Source organism: Peromyscus maniculatus, chromosome 5, assembly GCF_049852395.1.
Source record: "Peromyscus maniculatus bairdii isolate BWxNUB_F1_BW_parent chromosome 5, HU_Pman_BW_mat_3.1, whole genome shotgun sequence".
In the NCBI taxonomy this organism is placed as follows: Eukaryota; Metazoa; Chordata; class Mammalia; order Rodentia; family Cricetidae; genus Peromyscus; species Peromyscus maniculatus.
In genome coordinates, this window is record NC_134856.1 from 122,209,498 (window position 1) to 122,227,105 (window position 17,608).

The window sequence follows — 17,608 nt, forward strand, 5'->3', positions numbered from 1 at the left end:
GTGGACACCTTGAGACACAGAGCCTAGAGTGGATATGGGCTGCAGTGATACTAACCAGCCTAGAGTGGATGTGGGTCACAGTGATACTAACCAGCCTAGAGTGGATGTGGGCCGCAGTGATACTAACCAGCCTAGAGTGGATGCGGGTCGCAGCGGTACTAACCAGCCCAGAGTGGATGTGGGCCACAGCGGTACTAACCAGCCTAGAGTGGATGTGGGTCACAGTGATACTAACCAGCCTAGAGTGGATGCGGGTCGCAGCGGTACTAAACAGCCCCACCTGCAGCTTGGGTGAGCCCTCTTTTTGTCTCTTGATCCGACTGGATGTGAGTAAGCCATGATGCACGCTTCCACTGCTGGGAACCAAGCCACCATCCAGATCTTCCAGGATGGACAGACTGACTTCACCCTCTAAATGGTGAATCAAAAGAAACCTCTCCTCATGGTTTCTCTAAGATATTTTGTGGCAATAACACAAGAAGTCAATAATATGCAGGTGTACTCAAATACTTTCTAGGTTTCAGTGGTTAGGAATTCATGCGGTTAGGATCTCTATTTTTCTTCTAATATAATTTGTTTTGAATTCTTTCTTTGTGCCTATTCCAGAATGAATAAAACACTACCCACTGTTTCTAAAACTACTTAAGTGGTCCTCCCCACAGCATCGAAACAGAAACCATCCTGCCCTCATTAAATATACGGGTACTGTAGCCAGATGTGGTGGTTCATACCTTTAATCCCAGCACTCTAGAGGCAGAGACAGGCTGATCTCTGTGACTTCAAAGCCAGTAGACCAGTTTGACTTTCTATACTCAAAGAGACCAGATGAGTCAATATTTAATTCTTACGATAAAGACGACATGTGGAAAAGAAACCCAGTGACTATGAAGAGAATGACCTAAAAATTTAATAGCTTGTGTATATACAAGATGACAACAGGCAATACAAATTGGATAGTTTGGTTTTGACAATGTGGAATGTCATCACAAGGCCCTCTCCCATCCAATGCACACCGTGCGGTAAGAACTACAAGCATCCCTTCCTGACTTCATCCAGTGGTACTGATGCTCCACGCCCAGCTTCCTCCACACACACAGTGAATTGTGGTCCAGCAGCTAAGCTGTTCATCCTCTGGCAGTGCAGAACTTTGAGAATTGCAGCTCTGCTTTGTTTTAAAAAGCACCATCTCTTTGATAACTTTCAATGATTTAAAACACACACACACACACACACACACACACACACAATGAGATCACACGTTCTTCCCAAGTCCCGCCTTCCATTTGTAATTTGGTTGTTTAAAACAAATAACATTAATTCAGTCAAGACATATTAAACAAACAAAAACATCTCTCCAAATAGGCTGGAATGAAATCATTTCCATGGACAGAGACTACAAGAATCATACTTCGTGACTTGGTCATACAGAAACGGGGGAATAGTTTGTCTGCCCGCAGTGACTCTGGTGGCTCTGGTGCCTGTGCTGTATCCACACAGCACCTGTGAAGAGACAACATGCAGGACTGATGCTGGGACTAGCTGTCACATGGTGATGTGACTGATCCACAAGGTCCATGGCCACAGGCTGACGTGAAGATCAGATCTCTGCAGCTGCTTTGAGGGTTGGGTCCACGTGTGCAAGCTTTTAGAAGGGTGTAGGTACACCAGGCAACGGGAGCAGGAAAGGGTCTGGCGGCTCCCTGGTTCAGTGACTAAGGAGCCATTTTCCTCTGGACAATGAGGGTAGAAAACCCTCAGAGAGACTTCTAGTTAATGACCAGCAGTTGGAAACATCCCTTCTTTTTGTCTACAATCACAGTCTGATGTATCTTCACGAATTCCTACTGCAATTTTTTTTTTTTTTAAATCAGCTCTAAACGCACCCTTTAGAAAACCTAGTGGCTTAATCACTCACAAATGCAGCCCCGTGGAAACAAGTCTTCTCTCCTTATTGTAGCTTCCTTTCTGAGTTGAGCACAATGCCGGCTGTAGACACAATCTCTTAGTACAGCACACGTGCCTTGCCTCTCTCTAGCCCTGGAAACAATGGGCCCTGGGTAACTTAGGATAGCATATACTTTTGGAAACTCTCTCTCTCTCCTCCTCTGCCCTGGCCTTTTCAGCCAGACTGGAGTCTTTTACTACTGGGTTAAAGACCCCCAAGTTTGGAAAATGTTTCGGATAACAGTAAGCCATACCATGACTTGTTACGTGGGAGGTGAACACTTGGCAAATATCCCACGAGTTCCAGATTTGGGTGTGCTGGATTCAGATCACTACTGGTACATGCGAAGTAATATGAAACCAACTGGTATAATTTTCTACAAAACCCAAACAATGCAGCATTAGGATATGCTTACTAAGGTGCTTCTTAATTCATGTTTTTAATGGAATGTATCAGACACACATCTACAAACAAATATGGATACATAGGCATAGACAAACATGGACACGTTTCTGTACAGCTTATGTTTTAGAGACTTATATGTATATATAAGAACCACACAGGGGAAAAAAAAAGATTTCCCACTTCATCTCCCTGAATTGATGAAAATCAACTAGCTCACACAAAACGTTAAAATATTTCATTTTCATATAAAATATCTACAAAAATAGATAACATTTACAAAAACCAGATCATATTTCCAGTTTTCCTTAGTAATCACTCCCTCAGTCCTTCCACCTCCTTCTTTCCTCAGAAGGTGGCCATCTCCAGCAGAGAACGCTTGAACAGCTGAGCGTTTCTGGACAGGTCTGTCACCTGATGCACCATCTCCTGCAGGGCGGTCGTGCTGGGGTAGTGGAGGGCGGCCATCTTTGTAGCCAGCACTATTGTCTTGAGCTGTTCACAGAGCTGGTTGCTGGAGTTCCTGACTTTATTTCGAATGTCCTGGGCAGCCACCTGCCTTGTCAGAGTGTCTCCGATGAAGACCAGCTTGTGTGCACTGAGGATGACGAACTTGCTGTGGGCCACAAAGATCCGTGGGGGCTGGGCTGAGCTGACACAGCTGAAGAGGGCATCGATGGCGTTGAGAAGGGATATGAAATGGGTCTCGCACTGGTCGTAGTAGAAACAAAGCAACTGCCTGTCCTGAGCACCCACACTGCTGTTTGTGGTCGGGAGGGTCTGGGAGGGCTTCCACTTGGAGATGTCATTCTCCACGGGCTTGGTGATTTCTTGTTCCAACAGCTGGAACTGACTCAGCTGGAAGGAAGATGAGAGGTTTCATTAAGGGCAAGACATGCAGCGTGAAGGGAAAGAAATGTGGGTGTGGAGTTGAGAGATACCAGCTTCATCCTTAATAGATGCCAGGTACTTAGGAGCTAGCTGTGAGACACGGGCCAGGCCTTCCTCCCTAAACCGTACACACAGACCCCGGGAAGAGGATCCCTTAGGGACCCTCCAGCTCTGACCTGTGATGACACCATTTGTCTCTTCTGTGTTCTGTCTGGCAGGCAATGTTGGGTTTGAACCCCAGCCTCACCTTCTGTGCCATTGTGGGGGTTCAATGAATTACTGTTATTCACAAAGTGCTTGGAACAGTGTTTGGTGAATTGCAGGCTTTGTGTAAATGTTTATTAAGTGTTGAGAGACAGTAAGGGAAAACCAGATGCAGGGACCTTTCTGTCAAACACATCACCAATAGTTTGCCATTTCCCGGGGAAGGCCCTGCCTTTCTCTTCAAGATGGAAAATTCATGAAGATTCTCTATTTCTCCTGTCCTCTCTGTCAAGATGTACACATCATGATCCTTTACTACAGGAAAGTATTACAAATGCACACCTGCTTAGGGAAAAGGACACAGGGAAATCTGAGCATTAATTGTTTATTGTATTTTATAGCATATGTGTGTAGGTCAGAGGACAATTCACAGCAGGCAGTTTTGAGGATCAAGCTCAGGTCATCAGGCTTGGCAGGAAGTCACTAACACCGAGCCATCTCAATGGCTAGGGTATCAGCTTTTCTGATGCTCTCCTTTGCATCCCTGACTGGACTGTGATTTCAAATGAAATGATAATTTCTTGCTATTTTACTAAGAATCCCGAGTCCAGGATTCAGTTAATCTCTCACCCTGATTCAGAGCTGAGTCAGGACAGGGACACCTCCATTCTGCTTCCCTAGAGAAGTGTGTGGTCAGTTTTATATTGCACAGAATCTACTTGCTCCTTAGGGATGACTTTAGTGTGTACTAGTCCCCACAAACTGCTGACTTACTGGGCCAGCTGCCAGTGTAAGCACAGTAGACAGAGGGTGGAATTCCAACATTGCTTGAAAATAATGAATTTAATTTCTAATCATGTGTTCGTAGAGGGCAGTACTTTCCCATTTGATAGAGAAGGAACTGAATTTTTGGCCCATTACATGATGCTTGAGTTGACACACCTGTTGGCTAGAAAGCAAGGGAACCCTAAAGACATCTTGTCACTTCATGTTGTGATGTGCTATTTCATTTCATCTTAAAGAGTGTGGAAATCTTCAGTCCATTTCTCTGTTTTCCTGTCCTTGACTTGGCAATGTCTATCCTTACCTGCTGTACTCATTAAACCTTTGAGTGAATGTGCCCTGCTCCACCCTTAGTAAATGGACTTGAACATGTCTCACAAACATTGGATCCTTCCCTTTGACCCTTAGACTGGGCCATGCAAAAGATGAGGAATGGGGTTGAGGAGAGAGTTAGAATCAAACTCTCTTAGGAATTTGATAACCACAGAAGGGTGTTGACCATTATCTGAGGAATCCCAAGTGAAATGCCATCTACAGAGAAAGCTTTAGAGCTGGGCACATGCCTGCAATCGCCACACTTGAGAGGTTGAGGAAGGAGAATATCAAGTTTGAGGCCAGCCTGGGCCACAGAGTGAGACCCTATCCCAAAGCATAACATAACAAACCAAAGCCCCATAGAAAGGGCTTGAGCATCCATCTGTGAGTTTGGTAACCTGATATAACTAGAGACAATGTTAGAGAGAACAGGAGAATGAAGCCCATGGCAGAAGAGAACCAAGGGAAAAACAAAGAGGAAAGACAGCCCTTGTTCCTGCCAGTCTTGGCTGTATCTTCATTCTCCTGAATCCCCTTCCTGTGCCCCCAATAGAAAACCAATTAGCTTGGGCCACCCTGACTTGTGTCTTGAGACCAAAGGCTTTAACCCAAATAATCCTAACACGCTATAGATTAACAGGCATAGCCTGAACAAACCCTGTCGTTTGGATGCAATCCAGGTATCCTCAGCTGCAGTCACAGACCACAAATCTTCACTTTGTTCTTAGGTCCTGTTATATGCCTGGGACTTCTTCATGCCAGCGTGCTGGCGGGACCCCAGCCTTTTGAAGTTGCCCATTCCCTGCTAAGTGGAGCCCGGTGTTTTGTTTGAACTTACCTGATGATGCTCTAGCTGGGTCTTGCTCTGCTTGATGATGTTCTCTTTTTCCAAGAGCTCCTTCTGCTGCCTTTCAAACTCCTCCTTGCCCTATTGTTTCCAACACAAAGACCGCATTACCTCACCACTCTGAGTCACTTGTGTGACCAGCTTCATTGACAAATGTACTCAGACTGTCATTGTCCCCTGGCCACCTCCTTCATGTCCAGCTAGTCATTGTACACCACTGACAGGGACTTCCAGAGTTGCTGTGGAGACAGGCTTGAGAAATAAAGCCCGTTTCCGAGTGGGCTGCCATGGCTGCTGCTCCTTCTAGCTGGAGAACTTCCCATAATCCTCTTTACACTCTTAAGAAGCACTACCTTTTCATGGCTCTTTTTTAATGGGTTATATGTGAACCCATGCACTTTCAAACCAAGGTAAAAATGGGTGCAGATTTCACTTCCAATTTCTTTGAATCTCCTCTACCTGTACTTGGTCTTCTCCAGTGTACACCACCAGAAGCCAGTGAGATGAATGTTAAATTCCTTCATCTAACCTAAGCCATTCCTCAGCATGAGATGAGGCTCACTTGACCCTTTCTACGTTTTTCCACCTCTGGCCTTTCAGTACTGAACAGTGTTCAGCATCATTCCTGGCTCTCAATCAAATGTAAAAGAATTGCAAAATAAGACATTAAGCTAAGTAGTAAGTACTAGGTTATGGTAGAATGAATTCTTCAAAGTCGACGGGGAAGTTTTCAGGATCCCAGGTCAATTGGGAACTAGCGCCATTTATAATTCTAGGAAGCAGTTTTCAGAGCTTAACATATGCAGGCCAAGTTGTTGGCCAATTGGCAAATGATCACAGGTCCTCTAAATCTGATGGGGCTATGTGTCTTTGTAAGCAGTGAAACACACACACACACACACACACACACACACACACACACACACACACACCACACACACACACAGTGTAGGCCTCAAGAGTTCCTTAGAAACTCTCTATGTCTCTATGTACAGATATTTTCAATAGTTTTTTTTCTTAACAGTGATATATTTTAAAACTTATTTCTATTACAATGGTCTGTTCCATGGAACTATGCCATAAAACACAAGTAGAGGAAGAATTGATACCATGACTAGTGAACCCACTGTTCCCCATTGATGAGTCTCCTCCAGCTTGCCTGAAGTGTATCAGTGAGATTTAATACAACCTTTGAGTTAGTGCCTTCTCAAAATAAAATGAAGGCCCAGGGAGGTTAACTGAAATGGCTGTACAGTTTCTGTACAACCTCACCTTTTATTTTCACAGCACTTAGATAGGACTCAGCATGTTCTGTCCGTTGGCTGTCCAGCCTATGGACATCAGTTCTGGGTTCCCTGAATATGAGTGTGGGCAGTTTATAGGTCTGGTTTCCTTACCTGTAGGTGGACATAATCATAGTCATCCATCCAACTCCTTTCAGACCCATCACTGCTACTACAGTCTGGTGGCTGGTCCTTGCCTAGAGTGGGAGGCAACGGCTTATTGTGGACCTGGGCCTTGTAGTCGCCAGGGCGCAGTGGCTGCATCTGGGCCCCCGTATGTGTATACTCGCTAGAGTTCATGATGCTGTCGGGCCCGTTCTTCAGGTGGGAACCGCCAGGACCTGCTCTAAAGAGGGTCTCTGCATAGGTGCTGATGGTGGTGGTCAGTTGCTTGGCATCATCTGGCACTGTCTTGGCTACCATCACAAACCGGTCCAGATCATCACATTTATTTTGGGGCTTCTTGATAGCTAGGACATTCAGGGACCAGTTGCATTCATTCAAATCATGGCTGGTTTGACTTAGAATCTGGTGGGAATCCTCTACTCTCTGAAGTTCCCGCTTCATTTTGTTGTGGAGGACCAGTTCTGGGAGGCAGGAGGCATTGGCTAAAGCTCCCTTGGCAAAATGGAGGTAGTCTCGTAAAAACAGCTCCACCTTGTCCACTGCGGAGCGGATCTCATTGATGTGTCTTTCCATGTATCCGTAACACCTCCAGTCTGTGGTGACGAGTGACATGAGGCTGCAGACACCCACCTCCAGGGTCTGCTGGAGCCGATAGAGCTTCTCAATGGCCGTGTCTGGGTCCAGGAGGAGCCTTTTGTCCTGAGGTGGGGAGGCTGACAACGAGGACTCCTTTGAGGAGGTGGAAGATGTGGACATGTTGCTCCTGGTGCTGCCAGTGCTGGAGAAAGACAGTCGGTTGATCCCGTCTACCACATCCCGAGAGCCTTTGGCTTCTGCTGGGTTGTGCAGAGGGACATCGTAAACACCGTCTCTTTCCTCCAGATTTGCTTTTTCACTGGTTTCTGCTGGTGCCTCCAGAAACTGAACTCCTCGGGGGACATCATAGGCATCACTCTGGATGCCCCCGGACTGTCCCAGCTGAGAGGGGGGATGATGGAGAGAAAGGCCCTGGTGTCTTCGTGCTGTTGGTTCTGCAGCTCCCGGGGCGTCACAGGGGAATTTGATAGGAAGGTCCTTCCCCACTGTCTTGGTGCTGGTTGGAGGGATGTCATAAACCCCCTCGGCTCTAGTGTCTGGCCTTCCATCTTGTTTCATTGGAGATGGGAAGTCATATTCCTTTTCCCTAAACCCTGCTTCATCCCGACAAGCTGATGGTGGAATGGAATAGACCTAAAAAGTAAGTAAAAAGCCAATTTATCTGTCCGGTTGGATCCTGGACGGAGGCACGAAGAGTCCGTGAAGGTGTGGTCCAGACTTCACAGACCCATGTGCGAGATCTTCTTCCTCCCTCCTCCCACCATTTACTGCTTTCAGATGTTTCCCGGGGTGCAGCATGATCCTTAGAGGATGTGCGCCCTCCTCCTTACACACGAGCATCCACTACCATTCTCAGTGCTGGCTGGCTCGGGTGGAGAGCCCCCATAGTTAAGTTGCTCACCACCGGGTCGTAGTCTCATGTTTCCATCCCTTTACCGACTGACTATCCTACCCTGGTCGACCCATGCTGAGAGACAGAGGACATGGTACACTGGACTGAGGGATCCGAGTTCTCTTCGTGGTCATTAGACCATTTGTGAAGCTACCTGGGTCTCCTTAGTCTTCAGAGGCACAGCTCCCTGTCTGTTCAGCAAAGCCAATTGTGTTCAAAGTGTGGATACTCTCAGAGAATAACAGAAAACCAAATGGGCTACTTCTGATGAACATACTGAGGAAGCTGTACACCAGTGGTTCTCAACCTGTGGGTTGTGACCCCTTGGTGGGGTCAAACAACCCTTTCATAGGGGTCACATATTAGATATCCTGCATATGTTATGATTCCTAACAGTAGCAAAATTACGGTTATGAAGTAGCGATGGAAACAGTTTTATAGTTGGGGGTCACCACAACATGAGGAATTGTGTTAAAGAGTCACAGCATTAGGCAGGTTGAGAATCACTGCTGTAGACCCTTCTAGAAATATGAGATGTATTAGATATTGAAAACCAAGCTTGCCACCTTCCCTTCCAATTGACTCTTAATCACTGCTGTCTCTATATCTTAGGGGACTCTCTACATGTGTAATTATAATTATAAATTTGTAATTAATTGCTGACTTCTCTCCTTTACTTCCTTCTCTCTTTCTCTTCTCTCTCCCCTTCCCTCATGAAGACAGTTTTTCCCTTTTGGAGAATGCCATTGTTTTATCCCAACAAGTTGACACACATCACCCACCCCCCACCCCCGCCCCATCCACACAGAGATACTCATCCACACCCAGGGCTTTACCAGCTCACTTACCCCTTGAGTAGGGGGAATGTCATACACCCCTTGGGGTTTTATCTCCCCCACTGGAACTGAAAACACGGGACCTTTCACTGATGAAGGAGGGATGTCATATACCTGCAGAGAAACACTTGAGTTACCCAGGATGGAGATGCCATCTATTACTTCTCTTGCTACTATTTCCTTATGGATTTAACAACATCCCATGCCATCAGAGCTTTATGGAAGTTTCCTTTATAAATTTTGCATTCTTTGATTTCAATTGAATATGAAAATGATCTCACGTGACCTATCTGTTCTATAATTTAGATCATTTAAATTACACATTTCCAGAAATAAAGTGACAAACTGATAAAGCACCAAGCTAGTTCTCAGATGATAGACTAGACTTCCTGATAAGGCAAACTCAGAAACGGTTTAAATCACACTGGCTGAGTCCCTGGAGAGGCAGCTCAGAGCTCCATTTGGTGAGGTTGTCACTGGAGACTCTCTGCTCCTACGTCATCCTGAAGACATGTTACCCCCAAAGCCAGTACCCCTGGTGATGTTCCCATTGCCTACCCCTTGAGTAGTGTGGGAAGGAGGCACATCGTAGACATCCTTTTGGTATCTGGATGGGTACTCGTACACATAGCCATGGCCTGTCCTCACGGGGGTGATCACCTGTGGGTGAAAATACACAGAGATGTCAAACGACAATCCCAAGTCCTCAGCTTACCTCTTAGCCTGTCACCAGGCACACATCCCTACTCAATCTCCCATAGCAGGGGAAGGAAGGAGAGAGAAGGCAGGAAGGATGAAATGAAAGGAAGAGAAGAGGGACGGGCAGAGAGAGAGAGAGAGAGAGAGAGAGAGAGAGAGAGAGAGAGAGAGAGAGAGAGAGAGAGAGGACACGTGAAGACATGAGATAAAATACGTAGGAAGTGTCTGAAATACCATTATTTCCTTTCCTAAGCGTTTTCCAAAAATCCCATAGAAGTTCATCAATAGTCTCAATTCCCTATATTCAAGGAGATAGGAAATTGTCTTATATCATATAAATTATAAAAGTCAGGCTGAAGAGAGGGCTCAACAGTTCAGGGCACTTGTTGCTCTCACAGAGGCCCTGGGATTGGTTTCCAGCACCCACCATGGCCACTCACCACCATCCGGATCTCCAGTCCCAGGGCACTGATGCCCCCTTCTGGCCTCCAACAGCACCAGGAACATGTGTGGTACATATACACAGGCAAAACATTCATACACATACATAAAAATCAATAAGTCCCAATAAAATAGCCAGGCAGTGGTGGCACACGCCTTTAATCCCAGCACTTGGGAGGCAGAGCCAGGCGGGTCTCTGTGAGTTTGAGGCCAGCCTGGACTACCAAGTGAGTCCCAGGAAAGGCGCAAAGCTACACAGAGAAACCCTGTCTTGAAAAAACAAAAAAATCAAAAAAAAACAAAAACAAAAAAAATAATAATGAAAGTCTTAGCCAATCCTTTTGGCGTGGCCAAAGCACAAGACTACAGTTTTTAAAAGGCTCCAAAGCTTTTGTCAAGTACATAATACAAATAGTTTGGCCACTTAAAATTCCTCTCATACCTTCCCCAGTATGCCTCTTCATCTGACATTATTGCTGTGATTATAACTGAAATTCCACGGGTCACCCTAGTCCTTGCACGGAGCCCCTGCCGAACAGCCCTGTTCTTAAGATTGCCTGGGAGCATTCACCCTAATTTATGAAACAAGGGAAACACAGTTCCCTCAGTGTCTATGAGAGACTGGGTCCAACATCCTTGGATGCTTGAGTCCATGGGGTGTGGTGTTTTGCATGTAACCTCCATATATCATCTGGCACACTTAAAAACCTCTCCAAATTACTTTATGGTCTACAGTGCTTTACAAATACTAAGTCAATAGATGGTATACGGTATTGTTTAGGGAACAATGACATAAGTCTACACACGTTTACTGCAGACACAGTTATTTTCTAAGTAGTTTTGACTTGCAGTTGTGTGTGTGTGTGTGTGTGTGAATGCACTCTCTGTTATGTGCATATGTGGAGAGCAGTGGTTGACCAACCTTATGTATCTTTCTCTATTTCTCTCCACTTTGTTTGTTTGTTTGTTATTTATTTAGAGACCCCCATCTCTTCATTGACCAGGAGCTCACCACTTGGTTGGACTGGCTGGCTTGGGAAGCCCTGAGATTTGCCTTTCCCAGTGCCCACACCATCACTGGGCTTATAGGCACATGCCACCACACCTGGCTTTTCCCGTGTGTCGGGGATCTGAACTCAGGTGCCCACACTTGTCCAGCAAGCACTTTACCCGCTGTGGGCTCCTGTGTTCTGCTGTGTGCTGCCATGGGTCATTCTAAGCAGGCTAGAAACACTGTTTCAGCTTAATTGATTGAATCTTCTCAGGGCTTGCCAATTGCCCTAGTCTTATTTTTGCCCGACTCTCTACTACCAAACTATTAACAGTGTCCATGTCAAAAACTGCCCCCCCCCCCATGTCTTTGAGAAGTGACACTGAAACTTAGGAAGGGCTGTCTGTTCCCAGGAAGTCCTCATCCTTCACCCTTTAACATGAAAACTCTGGCGTCAGGCTGCCTACAAAACTATGTGAAAAATGTTCCACGTCCATCTTAAGCTGAAGCGAGTGGAACACAGCCAAGTGTGCCAGTGTCTGGACCCCAGGGGCTCCAAAAACCCCCCTGTTCAATTTTGTTTAAAATGCCTGATGCTTACAAGCTGATTATTTCTTGCACTGAAGGTAAAAGAGATTAGTATGCAGCAGACATTTCCATCCAGTCTCTCCATTGTCTTGGCTTTAGAAAAGGAACGCGGCACTTTAAGTTTGTTGGCATGGAGTGACGGAACCATTTTATGAAGCAGTCATTGTATTGTGCACAGCAAATATTCCTTCCTAAAGTGGGGGCTGTTTGCTGAAGCCTTTTAATGCCCTTGTATGGTTTTTTTTTTTCACTTACCATTGTGCAAGAGAGATATGAAGATCTTGTAAACATTCTGTTTATAGCTCTCTATTTAGCTTTATAATAGAACCTGCTCACAACCCAGCTTTTGGTGAGTGTGGAAACTTCAAGAGTGCATTCCGTGTCAAGCTGCCAACTTAGGGATGCTGGTGAACTAATGCCAATTAAGTTGAAGTCCTGCATCCCTTTTCACCTTATATTTTGAAAACAGGGGGATAGAGAGGTAGAGGGGGCAGTGCTGGTGTCTGAGTGTGGTTTTGGGGAAAGCAGGTAGGGGATGACCCTTAGAAGGGCTAGGGACAGAGCCATCCCCTGCCTTTGTGGCCCTCCCCTGGCAGGGCACACTCAGGCTTCTTGGTATTTACCATTCCACTTCCTGACAAATGTCACGGAACCCCAACTTGCTCTCTCTTTCTCATTTAGAGGATGCCTGTGGTCATCTGGTGTTTAAAACTTTGCATTCCAAACTAGTCATTTTTCCTTGTTTATGCAGTTAAAGAAACAGATGGTGAAAACCACGGGAGGAAAAAGCCAATAAAATACAGCCTTCCCCATCCCAGCAATCCCGATGGTACACTCTAACTCACATGGGTCTGCCGATGACATTTAAGCAGGACCAAAGCTTTGCTTCTGGTGGGACATGTCCAGAGCAGTTAGTGATCCACGTGGTGATTTAGGAAAGACTGCTGAGGCCTTCCTCAGTGCTAGCTCTGTCTCCACCCTTCCTAGGACCCTTTCAATGCCAATGGGGTGTTCCTTCCTCAAGGGGAAGCGCTTGGCCAGCCTGACCTTCGAGTTCATTCTTCCTGCTTGACAGGAGCACACAAAAGCACTCTACATTAGCTCCTCATTCAGCCTCCTAGGACTATGGACTTGCAGCCTAAGAGGCATACCAGGAGCTGACTAAGACCATGAGTTTGGAAGAATTCTCCCAGCCATTAATGAAATCACTACAGAAGGGCATTTTCAAATTAATTTCTTAATGAAATCAAGTCAGGTTTTTTCATTTCCCTGTTCTCTCTGTTTTTCTTTAGCACATTCCTTTTATTCTACGTATTTATTTATAGTTACAAAGGCTTAGCCCTAAGAATTACCAAGCTGACCTCTTAATTCATTACTGCTTCCCAGGGAGCTGAGCTGTGAGGTGGGCTGGGGCCCCGAAGGTCCAGAGCTACAGCAGCTGCTTCCTTGACTGCAATTACCCTGCAAAGGATCTGCACAGTCACATGTGGATCGTCTCTGTCCTGATGAGGATCCTGTTCTTGTCAACTAACCAGAAAGCCTCAAGAAGAGCCAGGGAGCAGGGGACAGACTGCAATCATTTCCATTTTTTAAAATCAACTCTCATTAGTTGTTTATGTGTATGTGTGTGTGTGTGCACACTTGTGAGTGTGTAGATGTGTGTGCATGCTTGTGAGTGTGTGGATATGTGTGTATACTTATGAGTGTGTGGATGTGTGTTTACATGTGTGAATATGTAGCTGTGTGAATGTGCATACTTGTGAGTGTGTGGATGTGTGTGTGTGTGTGTGTGTGTGTGTGCGTGCTATGTGTCTGTGCATACTTATGAGTGTGTGGATGTGTGTGTGTGTGTGCGTGCTATGTGTCTGTGCATACTTGTGAGTGTGTGGATGTGTGTGTGTGTGTGTGTGTGTGCATGCTATGTGTCTGTGCATACTTGTGAGTGTGTGGATGTGTGTGTGTGTGCGTGCTATGTGTCTGTGCATACTTGTGAGTGTGTGGATGTGTGTGTGTGTGTGTGCTATGTGTCTGTGCATACTTATGAGTGTGTGGATGTGTGTGTGTGTGTGCGTGCTATGTGTCTGTGCATACTTGTGAGTGTGTGGATATGTGTGTGTGTGTGTGTGTGCTATGTGTCTGTGCATACTTATGAGTGTGTGGATGTGTGTGGGGGCCAAAAGCTGATGTCAGGTGACTCCTCAACCTCTTTCAACTTCATTTTTTAAAAAGATTAGAGAATAGATGGCCACAATGTCTGTATTAGATGTCAAGATACTACTATTGCTGTGTGTGATGCAATAGTTACACACCTGTAACCCTAGTACTCAAAAAGCTGAGGCAGGAGGATTGTGAGTTTGAAGGCAACCTAGGGCACATAGCAAGACTCTCTCAAAAACAAAAACAGACAAACACACACACACACACAAAGAAACATCCCCAAAGAAAACCTTTTTTCCCCTCTTGAGTATGCCTCAGTTGTGTATAAGAGGCTTGAAGACTTAGGTTAAACTCTTAGCTATGAAGTCTATGAAGCTGCTAAATAATACTTCACATTAAAATTCTTATCAAAAAAGGATTTAAAAATATTTAGTATTTTTTATGTATGCATACCATGGGCATTTGGTACCCTCAGAGGCCAGAAGAGGGTGTCAGATCCCCAGGATTGGCGTGGTGGACAGTGGTGAGCCAGCATGTACATGCTGAGAACTGAACCTGTGTCCTCTGCAAGAGCAGCAGTGATCTTAACTCCTGATCCAGCCCTCATCTTATTCTTTGAGGTAGGGTCTCTCACTGAACCTGACGTTCATCCATTTGGCTGGCCAAGGAGCTTGAGATCCACCCGTTTCCATCTTCCCAGGGCTGGGATTACAGACACGCACACTCATGTTTGGCTTACATGGGTGCCAGGGCCCCCAGTTCAAGTCCCCATGTTTGCATGGCAGGCACTTTACCGACTCAGCCATCTCAGTAGTTATTCATTGTATGTATTAATGGGGTGCCGTGTGGTAGATTCACATACACACACACATGGTATACACTGACTGAAAGCATTTACAAGCAAAGAGTCTGTCGAATCAATCTCTAGGGCTGGGCCCTGACAGGTAGAGTGAAAAGACCAAAAGACCTAGGGTATGCTAGCCCTCTAATTAATGTGTTTACATAAGTACAAGGAGACAACCTCAGCCGTTCTGCCTTGCACTCCAGTGGTGTTTGATTTCCCCCACATTGAGCCTTAGATCCTGACTTTTGAAGATGTTCCTGACACAGCCTGTCGTTTGTAGGTGCAGATTCTGAAGCCACAGATTCAATCAAACTCGGGGAGGGGGGGCATGCATGGGAACGATTCACACCTGCACTGAGCCTGTGCCGACTTCTACGTCTGTGTCATTCTCTCCTAAATGATGCAGTCTGACGAGTACATGCACAGCATTTCATTGCATGGGTTTTGTCGTTACCTAGAGATGATTCAACGCCTGTGTGAGGACGTGTGTAGGTTAGACAAGCATTATGCCGTCTTCGGTGAGGATCTGAAAGGGTCTTTGGAGGTCCCGGAATGAATTCCTGGAGATGACAGACAAGTCTTTCTACTTTCACGATTCATACTTTGGAGAGTCGTGCACACTGGAGTTAAAAGAAAGGTCCGTTTGGATAGCAGAGGGCTAGAGTCTGTGGATTAGAGGAGAGATCTTGGGGCTCTTGGATGATGTTTTCACATTCAGTTCGCCTGGGCTTGTACCATAGCAGAGCAGGGATCCTGCATCCAGACGCTTGAAGGCCCGGCAAATAGGTGTGGAGGAGAAACAGGCATGCAGGTGTCTGTGCCTGGGAGTCAGTGCACATCCTATTGAAAGGTAGACAGCCATGCCTGTGTTCCAGTACTGGGCTGTGCTGTCAGATCTTGCATGCATTCCAAAGCCAGAAGCATAAAAATCTGGTTTTCAAAATAATTGGTTCAAAATTTTAAAGCAGTGTGTTGGCTGAATAAACCACATCTCTGGTCCCTAGGCTGCCTGGCTGTCTTTCACCTATATGTTGTTTTTTGTTTTGTTTTGTTTTGTTTTTGGTCTATGTATTCTTTCCCCTTCCTCCCTTGGGACCATGAAAACCCCTAGGTCTGACCAATACCTTTCCTATCAAGACTGCAGTCTCTAGTTTCCTTAAATGCCCTGAACACCCACACATCTGCACCTGCTTTGTCTATGCGACTCTTTCCCCTTCCTTATCTTCAGAGTTCATTGTTTTCAGAGCCCAGCAGAATGCCTCTCTCCCAGAAAGCTTTCCCTAGACAGTCAAATTACCTCTGTCCTTGTAACACTCCAAGTACTTTCTCCACACTTCTGTTGATGCATGTGACCTATGGTTTGACTCTCTCGGTGACCTCATGGCTTTTCTTAGTATGTTGGAGCTATTTCTTATCCATTTCTATATAAGCAGCAGGGCTTACCCCTGTATCTTGGATACAGCATATTTTAAGAAAGATGGCGCTAGAAGGATGATAAACTGTGTCTGCCTACATAGAATAAGCTGATTTTCCGGGGCAGTCAGCTCTGGAGTGAGTGGCAACCCCAGGCTCACAGGCAGGATTCCTATCAGTCATGGTGAGCAAGTGAGAGAGCCAAGAAAAGGGGAACATTCAGTGTGGATGGGGGGGGGGCGCGGTGTCAGCAACCACTAACGAATGTGCCAGCAGCTGCGAGAAAGAAGACATCATACTCCGCTATCTCCTTTGGCCCCAGAAAGGAAACATAATTTACAGGAATAAGCACTGTGCTTCAGTTCCCAGGGCATGTGACAGGCCTCCTCTCGTAAGAACTGCGTGCCCGAAGGTTGAAAAGCCCAATGGCTCTGCAGAGGGAAGCGGTGGCTGGCATAAGCTGGGGGTGGGTAGAGCTGGACCTGTCTGTAGTTCTACCACTTAAAAGTCATGAGCACATGAGCAAGGCTGCAGCCAGGCTGTACGCTGTCATGTGTGGGATGTAAAAAAGCATGAGTTTACATTTATCTGTGCCTATGAGGCTGGCAGATGAAAACAAAAATCTGCTCTGGAGGTAGACAGCATGTCATAGGCCCCAAATTATTTTTACAAAAATGATCTAAACGACAGTGTCAAAGACACCCAGAGAACCCCAGTACCACACAACAGGGCAGCCGGTTCTTGCTCACTGGTAGAGATATGGTGCATATTTAGTACAAAGATTGCAAGGCTGTTTGCCTTCAAAGTGTTTCATGATGAAACATGAAGATAAAACAAAAATCACTAACTTCTATGTTTATGTTAGATGAAAAGAAAAGTCAACTTTACACATGTGTGAAGTGTTGAAAGTCAGGCCCAAGAGGCACTGGGAACTTCAAAGCAAAGCCACCAATGAGAGGGGACTTTGTTTCTTAGCAGCAGATCTACTCAGGTTCTTATTTTATCAGTGTTGCCAGTATCATGATTATCATCAACGTAGGTCAAGGTACTCCAGTGGAAAGCGCTGGGGCAAGGGGTGCTTTCATGGGTTTTAGAAATTAAGGCCTGTTCTGAAGAGAAGGGCGATGAGGTCTTATGCTCAGGACATGTGACTAAAATTCTCATCAGTGGGAGACCACAAGCTAATGCTTGTCAAGAGTATCTCGCCAAGAAGTAGGGCACGGAGCCTGCTCTCTGCAATGTGGATAAGCAAAGCTTTGCCCTAGAGATAACTCCCCACATGATATCACTGTGGCCAAGGCCTCGGCAAGTCTGCTTGGGCTGTATCTTCCCTTGGGCATCTGCGGCACCTCCC

At 45.9% G+C, this 17,608-nt stretch overlaps 1 protein-coding gene across 2 annotated transcripts in view; it reads right to left on the minus strand.

The window, feature by feature from the left end:
* Nucleotides 1-883: 883 nt before the first annotated feature.
* Nucleotides 884-17,608, minus strand: part of Nedd9 (neural precursor cell expressed, developmentally down-regulated 9) — a 124,481-nt gene continuing 107,756 nt past the window's right edge. For both annotated transcript variants that reach the window (XM_076573223.1, XM_006972804.4), the window contains exons 3-7: nucleotides 9,680-9,781; nucleotides 9,134-9,235; nucleotides 6,785-8,026; nucleotides 5,379-5,468; nucleotides 884-3,205 (exon numbers count right to left, since the gene is read on the minus strand). In XM_076573223.1, coding sequence (XP_076429338.1) covers nucleotides 2,696-3,205; nucleotides 5,379-5,468; nucleotides 6,785-8,026; nucleotides 9,134-9,235; nucleotides 9,680-9,781 — 2,046 coding nt within the window. In that variant the 3' untranslated portion in view covers nucleotides 884-2,695. The remainder of the gene's footprint in view (nucleotides 3,206-5,378; nucleotides 5,469-6,784; nucleotides 8,027-9,133; nucleotides 9,236-9,679; nucleotides 9,782-17,608) is intronic.